This window comes from Enhydra lutris, unplaced genomic scaffold (assembly GCF_002288905.1).
Source record: "Enhydra lutris kenyoni isolate GAN:26980312 unplaced genomic scaffold, ASM228890v2 scaffoldscaffold16, whole genome shotgun sequence".
In the NCBI taxonomy this organism is placed as follows: Eukaryota; Metazoa; Chordata; class Mammalia; order Carnivora; family Mustelidae; genus Enhydra; species Enhydra lutris.
The window spans coordinates 4,084,114-4,111,200 of NW_019154100.1; the positions used below are offsets into that span (position 1 = coordinate 4,084,114).

The window sequence follows — 27,087 nt, forward strand, 5'->3', positions numbered from 1 at the left end:
AAAGAGAGTTTTCTCATTTTTCCTTGTAGGGAAGGCCTATTCTTCCTTGTAGGGAGACAGTTTAAATTTTTTCTGTGCTGGAATGTGGACTGTTATCTTTTTAAGAGCACATTACCATACTTCGCGATGAGAATTCACTATTTGGCCAGCAGAATGTATCATAATACATCTACTGTTGATTTTCTGAATTGTACCTTGATTGACTGGCTAAATTCTAAGGTATTCATATTCAGTTAAATAGGTATCAGAAATGTTTTCATAGATAAATTGCTGTCTTTGGGCAATTCTTGTTTTTTCAGAGCTTGCTTTTACAGCAGGTACAAAATGATTGAAAGCCTTTTGTTTCAGTTACTTAAAGATTTCCTTGAGCATCACAAAGAACTAAAAGAAGTAGGTATTTTTTAAAACTTGCATCTTTGTGTATTTACTAATACACAGTAGAAAGGATAACTACACAAATAACAATAGTGGTTTCATCTCTTGCTAAAACCACAGTGAGTTACTTTTCATTGCCAACATCCTAAGTGCTGATAGGAAGAAGGCAGCAATAAAAACCAGCTTCATTTGTTTTATTAATTTAAGACATTAATACTCTTGGATCAAAGAATTTTAATGTTTACCATATTTTTCTTCAGCCTCAGGTAGACTACTAAAGCTCAAACATTGAAACTATGAATGCTATGTCATAATATGAAATTCCATAGCTATTATAAGAAAACATATATTTTTGACTAAGATTTGCTGTTTTTTTAAAGTCCTTACTTTTTTTTTTTTTTAAGATTTTATTTATTTGACAAAGAGAGATCACAAGCAGGCAGAGAGGCAGGCAGAGAGAGAGGGGGAAGCAGGCTCTCCGCTGATCAGAGAGCCTGACATGGGGCTCAATCCCAGGACCCTGAGATTAGGCAGATCCTTAACCCACTGAGCCACCCAGGTGCCCCTAAGTCTTTACTTTTCTAATTAACATAAACCCTGGATTGACTTTCTTTTAGAATGCTTGCATATATGCCACTTTAACAGTATGCTACTCTACTGAGTTAGCTGAGCCAATTCAGACATTTTCAGCTGTTGCTTTTCAGCTCTTTTAAAGTTTGAATGTATATGCATCATAATTATCCCTTTTATTCTGTGAAAGGAGTTTAAATAATTCTGTATGGAGTCTCAACATAATCCTGCCTTTTTTTTTTTTCTTTTGTTTATATCAGCTACATTAGTATTTAGTTTCTGTGACTTACACTCTTTCATACTGTGAAAAAACTAGTAATACTTTTCCATTCTTAGCACTGTTCAATACATTTGAGCTGGATCTGGAACACTGTTAATACTCTTACTGCTACTTGATACCACTGTAAATTATGGACAGTCTAGTTAATGCGGTATAGTTGACCTTTGAACGTAAAGCTAAAGTGTGCAGCTCCATTTATATGCAGATGTTTTTCAATATATACAGTACAGTACTGTAAATGCATTCTCTCTTTATGATTTTCTTAATGCCATTTTCTTTTTCCTAGCTTACTTTATTGTAAGAATACAGTATATAATATGTAATATAATGTACAAAATAAGTGTTAATCGATTGTTTAGGTCATCAGACTTCTGGTCAACAATAGGCTATTAGTTGTTGAGTTTTCAGAGAGTCAAAAGTTCTGTGGATTTTTGACTGTGCATGGGGTCAGCGCCCCAACCCCTGCATTGTAAAAGGGTCAGCTGTATAATATTTTTCTTTTGACAAGCACCATGGAAAATGGTAAATAAATAAGAAATGATCCATGGTTAGACTTGTTCCTATAGACTACTATGGAGAAACTTCCCCCATAATCCATTAATGCTGCCAACAGACAAGCATGTGGAATCCATCTGAAACACTAATTTTTCCAGGCCAAGATCACACCTCATCACGTCTACTTGTGTGACCAGGTTGTGAGATACAACAGGAGCTTGACCATGGCATTTTTGAAATTATTCTCAATTTGTTAAATACTAGTACAGCAATATTGTTTTTAGCTTTTACTGTATTGTTTTAAGTATTAATGAACAGGTCACAAAAACTTTGCCTAGAGCACTGAGCAGTTTTCAAACTGCAGTGTCTAAACCAGCAACATCAGCATCATTGAGGACTTGTAAATTTAAATCCTCACTTCCCACCCCAGACCTACTGAATGATGGAGCCCAGCAACCTGTGTTTTTGCAGGTCCTTTAGGTGATTCTGATATACACTGAAGTTTGAGAACCATTGATCGAGAAATTATTACTACATGTTCACATTATTCTAGCTGAACTTTGAAGTGTTCTACTAATATGTTAGAGAAAAGATTAAAGTGGTTGTTGCCATTTGGTTTAAAATCAGATCTTTCTAGGGGTGCCTGGGTGGCTCAGTGGGTTAAAGCCTCTGCCTTCGGCTCAGGTCATGATCCCAGGGTCCTGGGATCGAGCCCCGCATCGGGCTCTCTGCTCAGCGGGGAGCCTGCTTCCTCCTCTCTCTCTGCCTGTCTCTCTGCCTACTTGTGATCTCTGTCAAATGAATAAATAAAAAAATCTTTAAAAAAAAATAAAAATAAAATAAAATCAGATCTTTCTTAGGTGAATTGTATTTTTAAAGTAATGAGAATAGGAACTTTGTAAAAATCTTCTTTTAACCCAAATTTATTTCACCTACTGCTCTTCCATGGACAGATGTTTAAAGCCATTGACTGCTTCAGAATATTCTCATTAATAATTAAAGTTATCTTGAACATGATAAATATTTTTAACAGTTCATTAGATTGTTACAAAGTAATGTGTAATCACTTTGTGAAATAACTTGTATTCCATTTTCATTTTAATGTGTCATTATTTGATTCTTCATAATGGGATAGTTTGCTTTTAATTTTTTTTCACTTGTTACCAAAAAATTCTAAAATAGAACTGAAAGACACTGCTGTAGTCTATTTGTCCTTGCGGTGACAGATAAGTTTTGCCAAGTAGCTCTCTACAGCATACCCTGAGACTAGGAAGGAGAGTAGTATCTCATACTTTGGAGTCACATGGGCCCAAGTAAAGTTTATTGGAATACTTGATGCTTGGGATGAATCATTCATTCATCATATTTATTGAGCCCTATTATATAATAGTTAATATTTTATATACCAGAAGTACAGCATTGAACAAAATAGATGAAATCCTTGCTCTTATAAAGCTTTACAGTTCAGTGGTAGAGACCAACAGTACATAAACATACAGTATGTCAGGTGGTGATATCTGCGGGGAAGAAAAATAAAATAGGGGGAGATCATCATGGGGGAAGAGGACATGTTGTATAGGAAAATTGAGGGAGACCTATCTGATGATATAATATTTAAGCATATTTCTTGAGGAAGATTAGGAGAGACAGCCATATAAGTAAGTAGGGGAAGAATGTTTTAGGCAAAGGACAAAGAAGTATGAAGGCCCTGAGGTGGTCTTGTGCTTTTTCTTTGTGTGGCTGACAAAGAGGCCAGTGTGACTACAGCAAGGAGAGTGAGGAAAGTGAGAGATGAAGTGAAATGGTATCTGAAAACCAGATCACATGGAACTTGGGATTTAATTCCTAATGAGGTATAGAGCTGTTGTTTACAACTTTCTAACTTTTTATCTTGAAATAATTTTAGACTTAGAGAAAAGTTACAAAATAGTATGAGTTTCACTCGACTTCACCTCATATTAACATCTCACATAATTGTATTATAATTATCAGAACTTAGAAAATAAAACTGGTACAGTTCTATAAACTGAAGTATAGATTGTTTCGATTTTACCATTTTTTTCCCCACTAAGGTCCTTTTCGTCTTCCATGGTCCCACATTGCATTTGGTTGTCATGTCTTTGTTAGCTCTTATCTCTTCTTCAGTTAGTACCTGAGTCTGTCTTTGTCTTGTATGACCCTGACACTTGAAAAGGACTGGCTACTTATTTTATAGAATGTCCCACCATTCAGGTTTGCCTGGTATTTTTTCATGATTACACAAAGCTTATGCATTTTTGATAAGAATACCACAAAAGTGATGTGCCCTTCTCAGTGTATCATATCAGAGGGCACGTGATGTCCATGTATCTTATTACTGGTAATGTTAATCTTGAGTGCTTGTGGTATCTGCTGCATTTCTCCACTGTAATATTACTATTTTTCCCATTATAATTAATAAATATCTTGAAGGAGGTACTTTGAGATTATGCAAATATCTTGTTTCTCCTTAAACTTTCACCCACTAGTTTTATCATTCATTGGTAGATCTTGCCCATACGATTATTACCATGGTATTGTGACGATGATTTTCTATTTTCCTCATTCTTCCATCTATTATAATTATTCTGAAAGTGCTATTTCTTCACTCACTTTTATAACCAGGATCCATACAGACTTGTAGCTATTTATTTTTTTTCAACATGTTATAATCCAATACTACAGTAATTGGTTTTGTTCAGCTTTGGTGTTGAGAACTTTTTCAGGTTTTTGTGCCTTTTTGGAAGTCTTACTTTTTTGAGCATTTGCACTCTCAGAGGCTCCAGACCCATCTTATGTTATTCCTGTCCCGGTCCTAGAATCTACCACTCTTCCGAGGAAATTGGGGTCTTCTTACTAGATAATTATATTTGGAAACCAAGATCATTGTTACTAAAGTGTAATGACTTGTAGGTCCTCTTAGTAGACAGTTTGAAACTGTATGGGGTATATATAAATACATATAGTATTTATTTGTGTATCTCTGAGTATATATAGTAAAAATACCAGTTCATATGTTCCATCTAATTCTGATCCAGTACCATAGCATTCATTCTACCCTTCACCCCTTTCCTTTGTAACTTTGTTCTCCATCAGTGAGAAATCAGGCTCTCATTATCTGCATATTTTTACTTATTTGTTTAGCCATATATACCCATAAAATAACTTCACAGTTGTAAGCCTATATCCCTGTGAAGAACAGATTTATTAGAGTACAGTATTAACGTGCAGTACTTTTTGTCTTTAGCCTTATACAGTCAATAGTACCGTTTTTCAGAGTATGTTAGGTTAACTCTTCTCTCTCACTTCTTCAATGTGATTTTGTTATTCACTTTTAATACAGTTACAATCATTTGTTACAGTTTTTATTCCATTTTGAGTTTGCCCATTTTCTAAAAATTCACAAATGGTAAGTTTCACTCTTTGTATGGGTAGATCTTTTGGTTGTGACAGATGCATAGATTGTGTATCTACCACCACAAACATGACATAAAATTGTTCCATCCCCCAAGATACCCTGCTGCTGTCTTTTGTAGTCAGCCCTTCTTCTGCCTTCTGCCATAGGCAGCCACTGGTTGCTTTCCATCCTCCATCCTTATAATTCAGCTTTTACCAGACTGTTGTGAAATGACACATTATATATTCTTTGGGATCTGGCTTCATTGTCCTAAAGTTCATGTAAGATTCGTCAGTCTTGTTGCATACATTAAAAGGTGGTTCCTTTTTATAGCTGAGGATTATTTTATTGTATGGATATACCACAGTTTATCTATTTAGAGGACGTACAGATTGTTTCCAGCTTAGGATCATTAGAAATTTTTGAGTAACTGATCTAAGTTATATTTTTCAAAAGGATCATTTTTGACCACCCTGTCAAAAATAAACTAAGGGGATAGAGGAGTCTAGGGCAGAAGCACCAAAACCAGTTAGAGAAGTTACTTGCCCAGATACACAAGTTATGTAGTGGAATTAGAATTCATACCCAGGCAGTGTGGCTTCAGAGTCTGCTCTTTGCTACTTTTTCTGCCCTTTGCAAATGAGTGAATCACTTTATCAATTACTGCTGATTGCTCGTGTTATCCATAGGCTAAGGAATAGATTTTGAAATCTGGGGTGTCCCTGGTAACCTTATAAGAGCAGTTTGATGAAGTAATGGGGATGAAATTGTAATTCAAGAGAAAAATGAGAGGAAAGGAAGTAAAGACTTAAAAGACAAGTAGAGATTAGATAGGTAGGTCAAGGAGAAAATTTGTGGCAAAAGGCATAGCATATTAGTGTAAACCAGCATGATGTGTATGAGGACAGGGGATAGTTTCATGTTATACACATCCAAGATGGAAGGTAGGAAGCTAATAGACAGTGAGAGTAGAGGAATAACCAGTGGTCACATGTCAAAGTCCCATGTAAGCTAAGTTAAGGAGTTTTAACTTTGTGCTATAAAGTGTGGAGAGTCATTGAAATAATTTTGATGAGAAAATAATACCAAATTTGTGCTTTAGATTCCTTTGGCAGCACTGTGATAAGTGGATGGGCAGGAAGATTGTGAAGAGAGATACTGAATTTAGGGAAACAAGAGACATTTAGAATATTCCTGATAAGAAGTGATAGACATCACGAGGGAAGTGATTTTAAAACTTTGAGGAAGCTGAATTTGATAGAAATTGGTATGACTCAATAGATACAGGGGATTAGGAAGAGGGAAGGAAACCAAGCATAAATCCTTGGTTGAGTGAGTTGTTGGTGTATTTTGTTTATTGAGATAGGGGATGCATAAGAAGTGAGTGATGAGTTAAGTTATAGACAGTCTGAGTTTGAAATACATAGAGGTAACCTCAAGTAAAAATATTCACTAGAATGTAGAGTTTTGGTAGAACTATATTGGAAGTTATTATTCCTTTAAGACATTTGAAGCCATCATCTTTAGAGTGTATACAGAGCTATTTTTTGTGTTGGTAGAATGCTGACATTTCAAAGAGAATAAAGGTAGGTACGTCTACAGAGGATAATGAGAATGAGAAGAGGAAAATCAAGAGAATAGTGCCAGGAAAGCCAGATAAGGAGTGATTTTCCAAAAATTGTCAGTTACTATGGAAAATCGTAGCTGCTGAGGATTAGTGTCCATTGGATATTTCAATGTGAATGCCATCCGTGACCTTGATGAGAATAGTGTCATAGAATTGGTAAAGGAAAATTCAAAATTCAGAGAGTTGGAGAAATAGAGACAGCAGTTGTATGCCTACTAGCTGTGAAGAAAACAGAATGCTAGCTTGAGAACAGGAAGGTGGTTTGTTTTTTTTTTTAAGGTTGGAATAGTGTACTGGAATAACAGTGGGGAAGCTGAAGATTGCAGGTCAAAATGGATGGGCTTTCTGGAGGCCAGGCCCCTGGAGTGGGTTAGGATGGAATCCAGAACACAGGTAGAAGGTGTGGCATTTGGATCAGAAAGACCTTCCCTTGTTTAAGATTGGAGAAAGAGATTATTGTGGGTTATTGTGGGCTTATGTTTGGGATGGAGGAGGAGTTTCATTGAGGTCTTCATAGTCTAAGTAAATATTGTGAAATATTCAAGGTTTTTCTATTTTAATGTAGATTTATATGTTTTGTGATTTTAGTAGAGGATGTATGATTAGGACTTGTACTTAGTTTTAAGGTTTAGTTTGCTTTTAAGTTCTACAGATACACTCTGCTTCAATAAAAGAACTAGTGAGCATTTTCTTTACCATGTACCAGGTTATCTATCTTATAGGCTGATATGATTATATCTATTAAAGAAGTATTTTACTTAATGTATTTGATTTGACCCTAAGTATGTTCAAAACCATGTAATAATACACTTATTATGATGAATTTTATTTATCATTTGCCCAGACAGGCTACCATAAAAATCAGGCTTATATTCAGCCTATTGCAGTTTCCTCTTGGTTGGGAGAACTTTCCTTATGATATGAGGAAAAGTGCTTAGAGATTCCCTGCAAGCCCTTAGAAAGGTAATCTCTTTAACATAATCTGTATTCAGTAGTCTCTTTGTGATTCTGCAGAAAAGCTATCTTTGAGAGTATGGTTTCAGATTCTTGATTCCTGAATTTGAAAAAGAATTCAGTCTGTTCCATGAGAGTAGTCTTTCAGTAACTAAAGTTTTCCAGAATTCACAGGTACTATCAAGAGATACCTTTAGGCCTTGGAAGAAATTAATGAGGAACTTATTCCCACAGAATGATGATTGTTATAGACAACTCTTAATGAGTTTATTGTCATTTTTGAGAATAATGAAACCTAAGCTGTGTGTTTCCATATTTTCTCATAAAGGAAGACTTTTCCTGAGGATCAAACAGTAATTTAAGTTAAGATTTTGTCATTGTTAAGTTTTAAGCGTAACTGTAATCCAAGTGTTGAAAGAAAGTTATTTTTCCATTAGGATTTCCCCCATTGTGCTTATTATATATAATAATATATATATTATTAGGTCAGGGTTCTGTCAGGGCTCTGTCAGAGTACTGCATCCAGTATTCAGCCCCTCTATTTAAGTAATTTTCAGAAACAAGTGAACATATCAATATCCAAAAGAGAGGGACAGAAGTGTTTTACAGTTTGAGAGAAATGTTTATGGGGGGAAAAGGTTAAGTATCTTGACACTGTATGATTAAAGTAAAACTATTTAGTTTGGGAAACATAGCTCTATACCCCAAATTAATAGTCTACATATGTGCACTAAAATCCTGATTATCTGGAATGTGGGAATAATGACTTAGTCTGAATAATTAAAAGGGTATCTTCTTAAAAATTGAAGTCATTTTGCTTTAACTGCCCTTTTTTTTTTTTTTTTTTTAAGATTTTTGTTTATTTATTTGACAGAGATTACAAGTAGGCAAGAGAGGCAGGCGGGGAGAGAGAGGAGAAAGCAGGCTCTCTGAGGAGCAGAGAGCCCGATGTGGGGCTCGATCCCAGAACCCTGGGATCACGACCTGAGCCGAAAGCAGAGGCTTTAACCCACTGAGCCACCCAGGTGCCCTGCTTTAATTGCTTTTGATTATAAAAAGTTTTATGTGCTTTCTAAAATTTAAAAATAATAGAATACAATTTGAATTATTCTAATGCAGAGTAATCTGTCTGAACGTCAATTAATATACCATCAATTAATATATTCTTACTAAGGGAGCTATTTGCCCCTATCTTAAATCACCTTTATTGCTATTCTGAGTCCTTTTTGCCCTCCCTAATTTTAACTGGGTTTTGTTGTTTTTTTTGTTTTTGTTTTGTTTTTTTGTGGTTAGTCTCTTTAACCTTGACCTTATATGTTCCTAGTTATAAGGGAATATACCCTACTCTTAGAGGTTTTGGCTTTACATGGATGGAAATGAGTTTTACATGCTTTCAAAAATGGGAAAAAATATAATTTGGATTATTTTAATTAAGGGCCACCTTTTTGAACATGAATTAATATAATATACCATCAGTTAATATGCTTTTGTTAAGAGAGCTGTTTGCCTCATTCTAAATCATCTTAATCTACTACTTTTTTGAGTCTTTTTCTCCTCCCTGGGTTTTTTCTTTTCTTTATAGTTAATTCTTACCTTGACCTGAATGTTTCTATTTATAAAGAGATGCTTCTTATTCTCTGAATCTTTTTTTGCTTCGAATAAGAGAAGTTGGATACTGGATTATCCAAATAAACTGTAATTTCCAGAAGGAGCCAGGAAAGAGTATTTTGAGAACTACATGATATGGTTAGCGTGGATCCTCTCATTTCATAAAGCTGATTGGCTAGGATATAGATGATTTTGTATCTGGTAAAGATCCAGAAAAATCATATTTAGCTGAACCAGTGTAGGGTTAGGCCTCCATTTTGTACAGATATTCAGACTTATTCACAGACTTAACTGGTGGGCTCACATAAGCATAATAAACAGAAATTTGTCATTGCCTGATGGAGAATTGTAATAGGCAGCTGTCCCCCGCTCAACCCCTACCCGAGGCATCTACCTGTAGATTCTGGGATTTCTGTAGAAAATCTCATTTTCTCTTCCCTAATTATTAGCCTGCTATGAAGGCTTTGAGTGTTGACTCCTTTAAATGATTTTGTGTAGTGGAAGTGGCTATAAAATGGATTTTTGTTGATAATCACCCGCTGGCTTTAGTATGGGTTTTTCCATAGTAGATAAAAGGTTTTAGTTTTATGGGTTTAGGATATTTAGTTACTGGACAGAAAAAAGGCACCACAGTGAAAGCTCTTTCATTTATTTGAAACAGCTCTCACTATTAAAGATCTTTTGATGTTAAAAAGTAAGTTGTTCATCTTTTAAAATTCTGAGTGTCTAGTTTATTCATTGTTGCCAACATTTCTGGAGCTACCAGAAGACAATTATAGGCAACTTGCACTTTTTAGTTTTAGTCAGAGTTCCTAGGATACCTTAAATGGTATAAGTTACAAACATATTCTATATAATGCAGCTTTTTAAAAGAGTGGGGGTTTTTTTCTCCTTAACATTCACTCTGAAAACAAATCAATGTGGAAAAAGGTTATAACTGAACTATCTGTATTTAGTTCTGATGACTGCTCAAAAGATGAGTATTATTTAAGGAAATATCAAAAGGAAATACTAAGTCTTCCAGAAATAATTATGATTAGATATACTTTAAGAACTATTTGGTAATGTGGACTCAAACTTAGTTGATTTCATGTTTTCACATTAAAACAATTATTTAATAGGATGGAAAAATACTAGCTTATCTTAGAAACATTATAAACTTGTCTACCCTTTTCAAAGCTCTGACGTGGAACTTGGATCCTGTTAGGCAAGCTTTTTTGTGGGCGTATTAATTCGCATTCCACCTGTCAGTACCTATAGGTAAAGACAAGAAACCACACCCTCTGTTCTGACCTTTCCCTCAGGGAACACTGACTAGAATCCTTTGGCTCAGCCTGCGAGGCTGTTTGAATAGCTCAGTTCAGAAGAGCTTTTACTTTTGAATTGAGTGAAGCAGCAAGAACAAGGGAAATAATGTTGCAACTACATTTCTCAAGACTGCTGCTATGGAGATTTCAAAATTGACTTTCCCTGCCAGATTCTTTTTGGAAAGCTTATTTATTTCGACAGATATATTTGATACCGAAAACAGTTTTATGGCTTGGCTAATTAGATATTTATATTTTCATTCTTCCATTCTTTAAAGATTTAATTATTCTAGGTAAAAAGGTGTTTTTCTGCTTTTTTGTTGTCTTTGTTTTGTTCCTTTTTTTTTTTTTGATGAATACTGGTGGAAATATAGGTTTTTTATAGATTTGTGCATTTTTTCTTTTGTTCATTTATATGAATTAATGCTTATTTGATAGTACTAAAAAGAAATTTTCATAATTCTATGGTGTATCTTGGTAAACTAAAAAGAACTTTTTAATGTAGTGGAAAACTGTTAAAGCAAGTGAAGAAATTTGGCAGCTGCATCTACTAGCATGGATTCTTACCGTACTTATTTGGCAACTGTCAAACTCCATGGCTCATGGTTGGAAGAACAAGATGAAGACATTTATGAGGTTGAATCTCGTGTGCCTTTACCACATCCTTTTCCTCTTTCTGAACATTTGGATGAAAATAACTCTGTCATTATTAATACTTCTATTTTTCACTTTATTCATAAAAGAAATGGGCACATATTAAAGCTTATTTCTAAAATTTCACTGCCTACCCCTCCTTATTCAGTAAGTATAAAAAATTTGATTTCTTATACTTTTAGTTTATACTTTCAGTTTTTTATGCATTTAGTTAAAAAAAGACCTGTATAATGAGAAATGAACTTTAAATGTCCTTAGGTAAATGGGGTAGAATCTAGTTTTGTTACTGTTTCATGTGTTAATACTCATTTATCCTGATATATTGAAGAGCTAAATTTGGTCTGAGAGCCCCAACTTGGCTATGTTTTTGATTCCAGAAAGCAGAGTGAGATAGTATTACAGTTTTCCATGGCAGGCAAGCTGTTTAAAAAGATCCTGCTTGTCCTTAAGAATCTTGCTTTTATATGTTGATGATGCCAATCCTGAGTAAAAATGGAAAGATTATATTTGAGGGAATGAGCATTGTGATACTTAAAACAGCTAAGTCCATTGAGCCAGTTAGGAAATGTTTACAATCATATGGTATACTGGCTGTAGTTCCAGACAGGGAAAAAGAAAATATGGATTCTGATTTTAATTTTCTTGTTAACTTATAAGGAACTTAAGCTTTAATATGCTTACTAATCCAGTGAGGAGATACTGTTTTCTTTATGTGAAATGTATTTTACAAACATTATTAAGAGTATTTAGCATGAAAAAAAAGAATATTTAGCATAGGTAGTATTTCAGGCTTATTTAACATGTAAGTATGTTGTGAGTGATTCACTACAAGTTATTCAATATAACTACAAGTTATTTTCAGCACTTTTTATGACTTCCATGGCTTTTATTGTAATACACTAGCTAATATTTAATAGGCCAGATGATTTTCAGAAGTTTTGTTACCTCTCCTGAAACTTTTATATTAAAGTGACAGAATATTTATTGATGCTTTATACTTATTTTAATGTAATGAGTTTAATTTATTCAGAAAGGCTGAATATGACATTTTAATATATATTTAGATGGACATTTGAAGGGACTCTCTTATTCCAGCAAAGTAGGAGTGCCATTTGCTATATTAAATGAAATTTGTTTCACTAGCTTTACTGTATTTGATTCTTCTAACTTTTTAGTTTTGTTTTGTAAAACTGAAGTTATTTCTTGTGGTTTTATGGTAAATGTTTAAATGCACTTTAAGGTTGCTTTAGATCTTACCAAGAAGTAGAACATTAGAAGCAAAAACTTAATTTTTTAACTAAATCAAGCATTTTGTTGTAAATGCTAAATGGCCGTGTTGTGTTTGTACAGTAAATTTGAAAAAGGAGAAAAAACAAACACTCCTGTCCATTTAGTGAGAACTTCGAACTCTTTTTGAGATTTCATGTATTTACAAGGCAACCAATTTATAATGTACAGAAAAAAGTTACATATGTAGAAGCAATCGATATGCTTTAAAAATATAGGCTGTGACTATAAATTCAGGAGAGTAGTTATATATAAATTAGGTCTTTATGGTTATGGGTTTTTTTATAGTTAAAAATCAATATATATTAGTTATCCACATTTAAAGGAAAATACTGTTTTGTCAGTCAAAGTGAAAATATAAAGTTTTATTTTTGTTGAGGTAACAATGTACAGATATTTTAGGAAATATTTTGTAATTTAAAATGTATGCTCATTATCCATTACAAGTCATAAATGTGTATTCATCTTATCCCCAAATAATAGTTGTAAATGGTATTTAATACATCCTATTAAATAAAACAAGAATAATCACATACTAGATATTTTGGAAATTGACATAGAGTGACCATAAAAATCTTTAGTTAGTAGTTCTAAAATCTGTTTGCTATAGTAAATACTACTCAGATATGAAGAGCAGAAGTCTTTAAAATACACTTAAATATCATAATTTTATAATATATTTGACTATAAATTAGAAACCACTACATTTTGGTGTAGTGGTTCATGTTTCAAACGTAAAACATGATAATATCTTTCTAATATACTAAGTACTTTGTATGTAATTTTACAAATTTTTACCTGGTGAGCCTATTTTTAATATACATGGTAACCTCTTTTTAAAAAAATTTTTAAATAGTGTTAATGTTATAAGACTACATACTAGAAACATTTGAGGTCAGTTTTTTTCTCATGTAGTTGTTTGAATAATAACAGATAGGGGCACCTGTGTGGCTCAGTCGGTTAAGCATCTGACTCTCGATTTCAGCTCAGATCATGATCTCGGAGACCCCTCATGGGCCTTTGCGCTGGGTATAGAGCCTGCTTAAGATTCTCTCTCTCTCCCTTTCCCCCTGCCCCTTCCCCTCATGCTTGCTTGTGTGTTCTCTCTTTTAAAATAAAAATAAAAACAGATAAGCCAGTGCTGGCAGTCAGAAGTTCAGAAAGCTAAGGCAGAAACAGTGCTTTTCTATACTTTCATGGAGCTGGTAACAGTGATCACTCTTTCTTGAGAGCTTTGGCCTGTACTTGACTGTCATCTTTTAAAATTGTATAAGAACTTAGCCATGCCAATAACAGCAGGTATTAAGGAGGCTGTATTTATGAGTAATTAGGGATAATGCCTCTGTATTCTAATGTTTTGAAAATAAATTGAATATTCATATAGAGCCCTGTAGATGTTTCATAGATGGACAGAAATATAAAGCTTTTTAGTTAAAACATGGATTATAATAATTTCATTTTGTTGTGCCACTATGATTTTGTTAATTGATCCCATTATATTAAGCATATATTAGTTCCCCATAGTATATAGCAAGAGTCCACAATCAACAAATGTTCAGTATAAAAGATTCTAAGTTTCTCATACAGTACGATTAGAGAAATTTCTTCAGAAAATACAAAAAGAGCCTGTGCCATTCACTTTATGTTTCTCTTTATGTGATGAAATACAGATCTACTGATATGAAGTGGTTTATTTCCAAAAGAAACATTTTTTACACCAAATTAAAATACATCTCTTTTGTAAAGTTGTATGTAGTTAATCTACTTGTGTACTGACTTTTTCCTCCTACTAATGTTAGTATGTACTAGAAATACTACATGGCTATAGTTCAGCAGTTCAACAGTATGTCTTTATTTTTATCCTTTTTTTTTTTTTTTTAAACCTTTAGTGGGGAATGACATTGGCCTTCCCAACACTTAGTTGTCTTCCTTCATGTATGCTTTCCCTCCTTGTTTAGCTTGAACATGCCAAAGTTACACAGACAGAGTTGATGCGGGAGTCATTTCGACAGAAACAAGAAGTGACTGAGTCTCTTAAGTGCCAAGAAGAACTGCGAGAGCGCCTTCATGAGGAGTCCAGGGCCAGAGAACAGCTGGCTGTGGAGCTCAGTAAGGCTGAGGGTAAGCAACTTGCCATTGGCAACCGAGGGAGGAAAACTTTCAAGTTTAAAAAGAGTTTTTTGATGCAAAACAGATCTGGACATTACCAGTCTACTCTAATTTAAGAGTGACCACTGAAATGTAGTTGTAGTTTGTCTTCGGAGTTTCTCCAGGCAATTTTAAGAACTATATATGCTTTTAATTATTAGAAAGTATTTAATAGAGGGGTGCCTGTGTGGCTCAGTTGGTTAAGTGCCTGCCTTCAGCTCCGGTCATGATCCCAAGGTCCTGGGATGCAGCCCCTTATGGGCTTTCTGCTCAGTGAGGACTCTGCTTCTCCCTCTCCCTCTGCCTAGTGTGTTCTCTCTCTCTCTGTCAAATAAATAAATCTTTAAAAAAAGAAAGAAAGAAAGAAAGAAAGAATTTAATAGAATTACAGAAAGCATTGAAATTTTTGGAAAATATAAAAATTTATAATGGTCATTTGTTACCATAATCCCACAATCCTAAAGCAAATTTAATGAAGTAATTTAGGGATGAAAAGACCAAAGCTAAGAAATGTTAATAAATTGTTCAAAGCCACCATTAAATGGTGATGCCAGGCTTTATGCCTCTAAAGCTTCATGCTGTTTATATTCTGCCATACTGTTGTGGGTGTTGGCCTGCTAGAATCACTTAAAATATCAACTTTCTCTAATATATTTAAAACGAGGTTTGATTCACAAGCATCTGATTTATATTGCTTTCCAGGAACCTGTCTCTTTATATCTGTGTAATAAAATGAGTTAACACCTACATGATATAATGCATTAGCATAGCAAAATAAAACAAAAGTTCAAAGGAACTTCATTTAGGCACAAAGGTTAACAACAAAAAGGTTTCATTGAACGTATCGTAATTGCTACTGCTATCAGCAGCAGATTCATTCAGAACATTTAGTATGTTGGAATGAAGTTTTGCTAACAGTATACCTGTTACTTACATAACACCAAATGGTAAGATTTAAAATAAGTTATAATCCCATTCCCTGTTAATTTTATTTTATAGGTGTCATTGATGGCTATGCAGATGAAAAAACTCTTTTTGAAAGGCAAATTCAGGAAAAAACTGATACAATAGATCGTCTTGAGCAGGAATTGTTATGTGCAGGTAATAGATTACAAGAATTGGAAGCAGAGCAACAGCAGATCCAAGAAGAAAGAGAATTACTGTCAAGACAGAAAGAAGCTATGAAAGCAGAAGCAGGCCCTGTTGAACAGCGTATGTATTTTTAGACTTTGTATATGAAACACTCCTTAAAAGTTCAAGGTGGCTCTTTTCCCCTTTCATTATCTTTATTCCTGTATATTATATGAGGATTGAAAAATTAAAAGAAAATCTACCTCTTCGGTAAATGTTTATAAGCCAACCATGTAGAGTCAGGGGTGTTTTGTTTTGTTTTGTTTTGTTTTTCCTTTGGCTGATTTTAACTGGAAAAGATAATCCTTTATCCTTGAATTTCTACCTTTAAAGAAAGCTACATATAATGAAAAAGGATATTTCTCAAACCATGTAAGATTAAGTACTTTTAATAGCAGAAAGGCAGGAAAAATGTGTACTTGGAATAAATAACTAAGAGTACTGATCAGCACTTCGGGCAAGCAGGTAGGGGTGGATTTTGGCCTGCAGGAGAATAGATTGAAAAAGGTCAGTGACTATTAGAAGCAAGCAGACATCGGGTTTAACCTGTGTAGGAGTTCAAAATGTACAACTTATAAATAACCTTTAATCTTTTCTTAAATGAGAAATCAGATGTGATATCTTTGTTTGGCAGAAAAGAATGTCAGCCATTATGACAGTGGAACTTAAAATCCGTTTTATCATATCCTCTCACTTTCATAGTACACATGCAGTTAGAATTATAAATGTGTGGTTTCACTAGTTGAATTTTACCAATTTAGAAATATGTACAGCAGACATTTTTGTAATTTCGTGCAGTTGTTTCTGGTGCTTAAATTTAACACAGGTTTAGAGCTGGAATTTTTTAATATGCAAAGTATATAGATCATACATGTAAAATATTTAAGAAATACTGAGACATCAAGTGTTACTAGTGGTTTTAACTTTTACTTCTGATTCTTTTGTGTATACGTATTATCCTATTTTAGGAAATAGACATGTAAATTATATCTTTGTTCTGTATGTGTGTGTTTTCTTTCTATTCTTATAGGACTAGTAGATGCTGCAGTCGATGCAGCACCTGGAGCAGGTGTGTTTATACAGTGGCATGGCCAGTCTTTGGGTGGTAAACTTACAACTCCAAAAATTGGGTGACCCTTGGATTTTCAATCACATACCTCTACTTTTCCAACTAACATACCTCTGATTTTACTGCTGTGTTTCATACTTACAGCTTTTCTCTTTAACAAAAAACTTTACTTGCAATAAAATACATATTTACATTTGAAATTAACAACTGAGATTCATAATGATCATCATCTTATATCTGTTTTTCCACAGAGCTTAAGACCATTTCAATTTTTCACAGAATCAAATACATTAAACTCTTGGAGCCTATAACTTTAAAGTGCTCTTTCTAAATCAGGAAATATAAGATGATGGTAACAATAGGATCAATGAGATTTAGTAAAGTAAAGAGACTTTCTGGTTCACTTACTTTTATATTAACGTCTACATCAGTATTGTTTTAAAAGAAAAGCTATTTTCTATAGATTCCTAGTCCTGAGTACATTGTTGGCAGACTGAGTAGTGTAAAGACTCTCGGGTTATGTTCCTTTATTTTTTCATTAGAGAATTGTTTTACTTTGTTATTTATACATAATAATTGTATTATTAATATTAATAATAATAGCTAACACTTATATAGTGCTTACCATACTCTAGGCACTATTCTTTATGTATATTAACTCATTTGATCCATAATAACTGTTAGAGATCAGTACTATTACTACCCCCAGTTTATGTATAAGGAAATTGGAGGACATCATACTACGTTTCACATAGGAGATAAGTGGCAGAGCTAGGATTTGAATCCACAGTCTCTGCTCTTAAGCAATACACCATACCGCCTCTCATTCTTGTCAGTTTTTTCCTTGATACATTTATGTATGAGCATGCAAGACTAACTCAGGAATATGGATCTAATAAGGAAAAAGACTAACAGGAAATTCTGATTGTAGTTGTATTTTTTTTTTCTATAACTCTTACTTGCCTTGGTTAAAAATGTACAGTATTTGATCTTCATGTGTATTGTGTATGCATATAAAAGTGACTTTATTGGCTTGATTTTTGCCTGAGGTGAGTTATTTCTGTGCTTAAATTTAATTAGACTTTGTTCTTTTCCTTATAGTGCAAGTGGATTTACTTATCTTTTTCAGTCATTTGCTATGGCATTTTCACAAGTATTGTTTTTAGTGATAGGATCATTCTTTTTGTTAATACAGTATAAGTTTTGGTATTAGCTTGCTTACTTATATAGGAATGTGATAATATGATATTTTCACAGGAACATTTTCCTTTTTTCCATGAGTTTGAAATAAAACTCAGACCTCTTGTTTCATAAGGTAAAATCTGAGCATAGTTATCAGTGATTTCATTATTATTAATTATGATTTAACTTAGAATATTTTTATATTTATAAACAGAATTACTACAGGAGACAGAAAAACTAATGAAGGAAAAACTAGAAGTACAGTGCCAAGCTGAAAAAGTACGTGATGACCTTCAAAAACAAGTGAAAGCTCTAGAAATAGATGTTGAGGAACAAGTCAGTAGGTTTATAGAGCTGGAACAAGAAAAAAATGCTGAGCTTATGGATTTACGACAGCAAAACCAAGCACTGGAAAAGCAATTAGAAAAAATGAGAAAATTTTTAGATGTAAGTATTCTCAACTTGAATATTGATTTTCTCAGTGTAATGCTTACTTGCTATAACTCTAAGTTATGACTTTTAAATTATGAAGAGACTCTTGAACTCTAGCATTTTCATATGCATGTGTTTTCTACCAATTAACTGAAAAGTACTATTCCAAATAGTTCACCTATCACAGTTAAAAGGAGTGCAAGCAGATTATGAATAAACCCTACCAGTTAGCCTTTTCCAAATTCAGAGTTAAGAAGCTTGTCCTAGTCTTTCCTTTAACCCATGCAAACACAGGTTGAGGATCCTGAGTAAAACTAACTGGCCAATACTGTTTGACCCACAAAAGATATACATAGTAACAGTGTGCTTTGGGAAACAGGGGATTGGAAGTTGTTATGCTGTCATTTTTGTCTTCCAAAATGATATTAAGTCTCTAATTTCACATGGATTTTCTTCTTTGAGATTTCATTTAAGGCCTGATAGTCTCTTTATAGACCAGGGAATCAGATTCTGACACATTTTATAACTTTAGATATGAAATCTAGGTTAGGATAAAAGAACTTTATTTACTAAATAATCTGCTCTGCTTTTTTATTTTTTTAAATGACTGAATAACAATGGAATTACTCTTTTGTTCAAGAAAAATAAACTCATTTTTGGAACAATATTTTTATATTAGTCTATATTTACATTCAATTTTTTAAAATGTGCTTCAAATAATATTTAAATACATAAAGTTTTATCAAAGAGTCCAAATAGGCTACATACCATAGAAAAGATGGTATCTTTTTAAACCTTTTGGTTTGGGCTAGTCTGTGGTCATCAGTTGTTTGTCTTCAAATAAAGCTATGTGTGTAACTAAAGGGAAGTAGCAGAAATAATAGCTTCAATATATGTTGTTTCATATGTTACTGTTATTATTATTTAAACTTCAGGAGCAAGCCATTGATAGGGAACATGAGAGAGATGTATTCCAACAGGAAATACAGAAACTAGAACAGCAACTTAAGGTTATACCTCGTTTCCAGCCTATCAATGAACATCAAACTAGAGAGGTAAGAACTTTACTGATGTTGTCTGCCTTACAATAATTTGTATATTATGTGTAAAATAAGATGTGTATTGTGAAGAACTTGAAATTCTTTCTATTATATATAAATCTTCAAAATCAGAAAATTAAAAATGTCTTCCGTGTGAAAGAATCTTGAAACTCTAAAAATTGTTTGCATTGAAATTTATCTTCCAGTATTACCCAATTAAATAAACTTCTCTGCTTATTTTTCTACTCCCATTCCCAACAAACCTGATCAAAAGAATTGTCCGTATTCACTCTTCCACATCTTGTGTTCTTTTCTCAGTCCTCTACAATGAAGTTCCAACCCTTCTGTCTCAGTGGGGTTTTATATCCTCTTTTTCATGGAAATGATTCCTGTGAAGGTTACCAACCTCATGGCTATGTCCACTAATCATTTCTCTGTCTTCTTCATACACAGCCATTCAGAGGCTTTCATTACTGCCCCTTCCATAAACAGTTGACTTATGTGACATACCTACTTCATTGGTCTCTCTCTAATCTTTGTTTTCAACCCAAATAAGTGATTGAGTACCCCAAGACTTAGTTTTGGGCCCCCTTCTTTCTTATTAATAGTCTCTTCCCAAGTAGTTACAGGTAGAGGACTATGCATTTATATCTCTATCCCTGATACTCTTTTGAACTCTGGACTTGAATATTCAGCTGCCCGCTATATCTCCATTTAGATGTCTCAAAATTAACATGTTCAAAAGGGGGCTCTTGATTCTGAATGACTAGCCCCCAGCAGAGAAGGACAAGAATAAAACATGTTCCTTCTTCATTTCAGTAAGTGTTATACCATCTTCACCTTCCTCATTGCTAAGATGCAGCATTCGTCCTTGATTCCACTCTTTTTCCCAACCCCTGCTTCCAATCCATTGGCGGTCGGGTTGCACTACATCTTAGATCTTCCTGTTCTTTTTATCTTCTTAAATCTTAACTGATACTGTTTGGCTGGGTAATTTTGGTAGCCTCACTACCACTCTCCCTGCCTCTACTTTTTCATGTCAATTGTCTGTTTCCTCATATAGAAACATAGAACTCCAAATTTAATGAATGAATGCTACATGAATGAGAGAAGACTTATTGTATAAATTCCTAACGTTGGCTTTTTATGGTTATAAAGAGATCGTGCTTACGAATTAGGCCATCCTAGTTTGAATCATGGCTCTGCCATTTACCAGGTGTATGACAATGGCTAAGTCACTTTTTAAAACTTTCTAAAATTGTTTACTCCCTTCTAAAATAGAAATTGTAATAGAACCCACCTCATAGGAGTATTGGCCTACTACATAGTGAAGTTATAACATTGTTTTCAGAAATAGTAACAGTTAATTTTTTTCAAAAATCTTACAGTATTGGGGCACCTGGCTCAATGGGTTAAGCTTCTGCCTTCGGCTCAGGTCATGATCTCAGGGTCCTGGAATCAAGCCCTACATCGGGCTTTCGGCTCAGCAGGGAGCCTGCTTCCCCTTCTCTATCTGCCTGCTGCTCTGCCTGCTTGTGATCTCTCTCTGTCAAATAAATAAAATCTTTAAAAAAAATCTTATAGTATTTAATTTCTGTACAATTTACTAGATTTCATTTCTCTTCAAAGAATTCCAAAGTGCATAAAATGTGTATAAATTCATTATAGTAAAATGTTACCTACATTCTCATTGAAGTAATCTGGTATAGAATAGCCTTATCTATATTTTATTTTATCTATATTTTTCTATAACAAGAGAAAAATTATCAATCCCCACAGAGTTTGTAGTTCCTGATCTTATTCCTAACATAATTTCAGCTTTTGAAAAATAGCTGTGTTTGTTGAAACTCAAAGGAATATTAAAGCTCTAGAACTTCCTATCATTTCCTATTATTTGGTTTCTTACATTTGAAAACTGTGACCTGCCTCATTCACGAAACTTCAAGAAACTAACAAGGATGTGTATATTTGATTTTCTCCTGGAACAGTGTGATCTATTTGTTCTGTCCTTACCTTGTCAAATCTGATTCCCCAGATTCTGATTTTCTCAAGATCAAAATAAGCTAACTGTAACAGTATATTGTACTGTTTTGCTGCTTTGTTGTCTTCCTTCCTTGACTGTACTTTCAAATCTTAGTCCACCCATGACTATCAGAGTTTCTCCTGAGTGGCTTTGTTATTGTCATTCTTGAATATGTAATTATAGGTAAGTTTGCATTTGTTTTAATGTTTTGCACAATAAATATCATTTTAGATCACTTCCTTAAAATATTTCATTGAACTAAACTAGAATTCCTTTTTTTCCTACCATCACACTTATTTTTCTAGTAAGTTTTCTCTCCTCACCTGATGAGAATGAATTTCTTAAGCTATTTTATTAATGCTTCCTGAATTCTACCGTCACGGAGCCATTCTCTTGAATAGACCACGAATATCAGGATTACTTAGGGAAACTCTCAGGGTGCACAGGTCCCTCTCATCACTCCAAATTGTCATCTCTGTTCTGCAGTGCTGGAACGTATAGGCTGAGAAAGCTTTCTAAGTGACTGTATTAAAGCTCTCCCATCCTGTGGTGTTTAGAACTATTGTTTTATTATATGTATCAATTATAACCATTTGTGGAAAGAAAAATAGAATCCATGAAAGATTTTTTAAGGTTATCTTATCTCACATAAGAATGTAAGTCAGTACTCTGTAAACTTGTCATTTTTATTAGGTTTTAGTGTGGTTGAACCATTAGAGCTTATACTTTATTTATACTTTATTAAAAAATGTAAATTTTTTCTCCTCCTACCTGGAGAAAATCTTTGTCTTAAGAGAAAGAACTTTTTGTAAAGGGTTGATGAGAACAGTATTATTTCTGTTTTGTTAGTACTGTTTTGTTTTGTCAACTCAGAAAATGTCACCATAGTTGGAGATGATCATTGCTATCCTTATCAAAAATAAAATTAGCATAATGTCTGAAAATACTTTTTGAAATGCATTATTAGCTTGTTGAAATTTTTTTAAATTAACAGTTTTTGCTTATTATATTTCCAGGTTGAACAGTTAACAAATCATTTGAAAGAAAAAACAGACAAGTGCAGTGAGCTTTTGCTGTCTAAAGAGCAGCTTCAGAGGGATATCCAAGAACGGAACGAAGAAATCGAGAAATTGGAATTCAGAGTAAGGGAACTGGAGCAAGCCTTACTCATTAGTGCAGACACTTTTCAAAAGGTGTGCCATTTTCTTTAGGTTAAGTTTATCAAGTATTTTAATGCCACTTACTCTTAGTTACATGAACATCAGTTCCTTTAAATAAAAATTACTGCTGACTTTTTATTGATATTATTACAAAATATAAATATACCTTTATATCTTTATTGACATCATAACTGTATCTGTTTATTCCTATCTCCAGATGTTACTTGCATACCTTAGTCCTGAGAAAGGAAGATTAGCTAAACCAGAAGAATTAAGGATCCTTTTAACAGTCAGTAAGGTTGTAATTGTAAAATAATAGCCAAGTGAAAAAGCTGTGGACACCAGTTGAGGCTGATGCTTTATCCCAGACTAAGGAATGAAGTCTATTCCCATTATACTGCAGAAAGCAAGAATGAAAGAAGAGCAGGATTAGGAAGGGAGCAGTTCAGGGGATAGCCTCCGTTTTACCTGAGGAATGAATTTTAAAAATGTCAAACATTCCTGTTTATATAAAAATGCATTCAAACCTGCGTATCTATAACTTTGATTATTCACTCATGTAGATTATCAACTGCTAATTAGAGAAATGAAAGTGCTACTTCTCTAACTAAAATGAATCATGATTTAATGTCTGAAGTTTTGTAAAAATTCTTATATATTTAAAGGTAGAGGACCAAAAACTGTGTGGAGCTATAGAAGCTAAAGCAGAATTGTCCCTAGAAGTACAGTTGCAGGCTGAGCGAGATGCCATAGACCGAAAGGAAAAAGAGGTAAGTGGTTTACCTTTAATGACAAAATGTGGTTTGAAATATTTTTAAATAATTTTAAATAAGTTATTCAGGAATATCATTTGTATAGAATGGAGTTATATTCTAAAACCAAAGTTTAGATGATTTCTTAGCTCATTGCTTAAGTTGACCTTGAAGACAATAAAGATTTGAACAAATACGTTTGTATGAGGAAGAGTGTTACAGGTAGAGGGGACAAATATAAAGGCCTTGACAAAGGAAGAAGTTTTAAAGACAAAAAGAAGGTAAATATGAACTGAGTGAAGAGGAGAGTGTAGAGAGAGTTGTGTTAGGACAAAACTTTTTCTGACTTACCATGGGCTTTGAAGTATTGCTAGTTTGCTGTAGGGTTTGGTTTTTTGTTTTTTGGGTTTTTTGTTTTGTTTTGTTTTTTAAGTTACATTGCCCTGGGAGGTTATTATTGTGCTATTTTACAATATACTAAACATGTTCTTAAAACTAAAGTTTAACAATACAGTAACTATATAAAGTTTTCTTGTGTTTTTCTACTGCCTCCCTTCTCAAACAAAAAGAAAATCACTTTTAATACAGTAATAATTTCTAATTTCAATTTAAATTAAACTTATTTAAATCTTGGTCTACTATTAGCTTTTCTAAAACATATTGTACTTTGCATTACCTAGCTATAGCATATCATTTAAAATACTTAAGGTGTTTTAAATTACATTTTTTTCCATATAATTTTCTCAGGATATTTAATATATTTTAACAAATATCTATTGAACTTAAAGAGTAAGTGAATGTTAATAAGTCCTTTGTAAAATATAAGAATGATTTAGACATCAACTAAAATCCGGCTCAGAAAAAAGCCCTCTAAGTGATGAATAGAAATGATCATCTCCATGAGAAGGTTTATTTTCTCACTATCATATTATACTGACTAATGTTTATCTAAAAGGTTCTTGATTATTTTGCTTTTTTGGTTTTCTGCAACAGGCAGGCAACACTTGTTTATCTACAACCACTTTTATGTGTTTTGAAAAGAACATTTAAAGTGCCTTACAGTAATAGAGAAATTGTCTGCTCTCTAAAAAGACAGACTTTCAAAACTGAACCCTGAAACAATGATAGTTGATTATGGATAGTTGATTAACTTCACTAACTTTATATTTTAATTATCTTCTGAATTTAATATAACATTACTGACACTTCATATTTTGAGGTCAGTATTTGATAGCAGTCTACCTTTTACTCAGAATCGTAGCTGTTCAGAACTACAAGGAGGCCAGTCAGCCAGCTTCTGTCAACCAACTCGCAGTGTTTTATAGATAGGATAGAGCCAGGTGTGTTGAGTGAGTAAAGGGTTAAAATGATAGTTCATCCTAGTCTACCTAGTTTTTAATAACAGTGACAAGTACTCTGTCAGAACCCACTCATCTGTGACTAAAGACTGAAAGAGAGGAGGAACATAGAATTAAAAGATAAATCTTTTAATGAAAATAACTTCTTAAGCATTCTCTCCTGCGTTAGGCAAATGTTTTCAGATATCTGATGGAATATCAACAGAAGATGTCTGTATGTATCATTTTATTTTTTTCTACTATTCTCATAGCCTTAATCTGTGTACAACTTTTTTTAAGTTTATGGTATGTTTAGAAATGCAAAATGAATAGAAAGAGAAGAAACTTTAAAGATAGGATGATAAGAAAAAGGAAATAATATGGGGAAAATAGAAGGAAGAATTTCTTTAAGAAAAAGATGCCTTCAGTAGGTCTTAACTCTATAGAGCTAATGAAATCTAGCTCATAGATGGCAATAATAAGTGATCGTAGTTAACTTTGTGGAGGTCTGTGCTATAAAGTGGTATTTTAAAAGCCTGATGTCATTAATCTTTACAGTCTCCCTGAGGATAGGCTCTAGGGTTACCTCCATTTTACAGATGAATAAACTGAGTCTTAAGAGAGGTTAAACAACTTGTTCCTAGTCACACAGTAGGTGGTTGAGCAAGCATTCCTCCTAGATTTCTCTGATTCTGGAGTCCTGTGATGCTGTACTGCTAAAGAATTGGGGAATATTTTGCCTTATTGGTAAGAAGTATTAAAGACTATCACTCAACATTTATTAAGACCGTAGTACATGTTGATTATCACTATCCAGTTGTAAAACTAGCAGATTTCAAATATCTAATGTCTAACTAAGAAGGCATATACACATTTGAAAGCAATAAAAAAAGGTTTTAAAAGAAAACACAAATAGTTGCAAATTAATATAATCCAAACAGTATAGGTAACATTTAGTAGCTAAAGTAAACGGGATTAAAACAAACAGCCACCGTTCTGTTTTAAAACCCTAGTAATATTCTTGTGGTTTTGGTTGTTATAGGCTCAGTAATAGGACAGCCTGGGACTGAAACTGGAGTCTGGCTGAACAGGAGGAAAGAATCCTACAGTTGTTGTCTTTGGGAATTGAGGTCTCTCTTGTGATGACGCAAATTCAGCTTCTTAGAACAGAAATGTTAGTACTTTAGGCCAATGTTTCTCAGACTTTAGTGTGCACATGAATCCCCTGGGGATCTTATTAAAAAGAAGATTCAGATTCAGTAGGTCTGGCATGGGGCTTTGGAGTTTGTGCATCTCACATGTTCCCAGGTGATGCCAGTTGTGCTGCTCTAGGGACCACGTTTTGAATAGCAAGACTTTAGATCAAATTTAGAATTTGACCATAAACTCTTGTGTCAAGAAAGTAAAACAAAACAAATAAATGAAAAAACAGACTCTTAAATACACAGAACAAACTGATGGTTGCCAGAGGGGAGGTTGGTTTTGGGGGGAGGGTGAAGTAGGCAAAGGGGATTAAGAGGTACACCAAAAATCAAATAGCATTTGAGGTGGAGCATCATTTTTGAACTTAAATGTCTACATGTATATTAAAGTAATACCTTTCATCAAAAGTATCTGTGAAAGATAAGGATAGGTATAAATACTACTGCATTAGATAACTTTGAAGAAGATAAAATCACCATAGTTTTCAGCAAACCAACCTGATAATTATATATGAGCAACTATTAAATGTGTTTAAGGTGTGTCTACCGAGTTTAATACCAGTGCACAGAAAATGAGTTCCAGACATTAGTTATTATAAGCAGGATAAATGATAGTTAAGAATGTGAGGCTCTAGGAGCACCTGGGTGGCTCAGTCATTAAGCATCTGGCTCTTGATTTAGGCTCAGGTCACGATCTCAGGGTCACAGGATGGAGTCCCATGTTGTGGGGTTCCTCACTAAGCGGACTGCTGGAGATTCTTCCTCTCCCTCTCCCTGTGCCCTTCCATCCCACTTGCTTGCTCACACTCTCTCAAATAAAATCTAAAAAAAAAAGAGAGAGAATGTAAGGCTCCAAAGGTAAACTCCTCACCACATATTAGCCTTGTGACCTCAAGACAAGGTACTTTGTTCTCAGTGACTCCCTCCTCATTTCCAAAATGGGAATAATCCAAGTAAAGATCTCATAAGGTTGTTACAGAGTTTAAAAAATGATACCTAGGGACGCCTGGGTGGCTCAGTTGGTTAAGCAGCTGCCTTC

General features: G+C 33.8%; 1 protein-coding gene across 1 annotated transcript in view; it reads left to right on the top strand.

Moving 5' to 3' along the window:
• LOC111147384 (A-kinase anchoring protein 9) overlaps positions 1 to 27,087 on the top strand; it is a 157,329-nt gene that overhangs the window by 94,242 nt on the left and 36,000 nt on the right. Inside the window, exons 23-28 of the mRNA XM_022503388.1 lie at positions 14,531 to 14,693; positions 15,720 to 15,932; positions 18,317 to 18,549; positions 19,470 to 19,589; positions 22,614 to 22,790; positions 23,423 to 23,527. Coding sequence (XP_022359096.1) covers positions 14,531 to 14,693; positions 15,720 to 15,932; positions 18,317 to 18,549; positions 19,470 to 19,589; positions 22,614 to 22,790; positions 23,423 to 23,527 — 1,011 coding nt within the window. The remainder of the gene's footprint in view (positions 1 to 14,530; positions 14,694 to 15,719; positions 15,933 to 18,316; positions 18,550 to 19,469; positions 19,590 to 22,613; positions 22,791 to 23,422; positions 23,528 to 27,087) is intronic.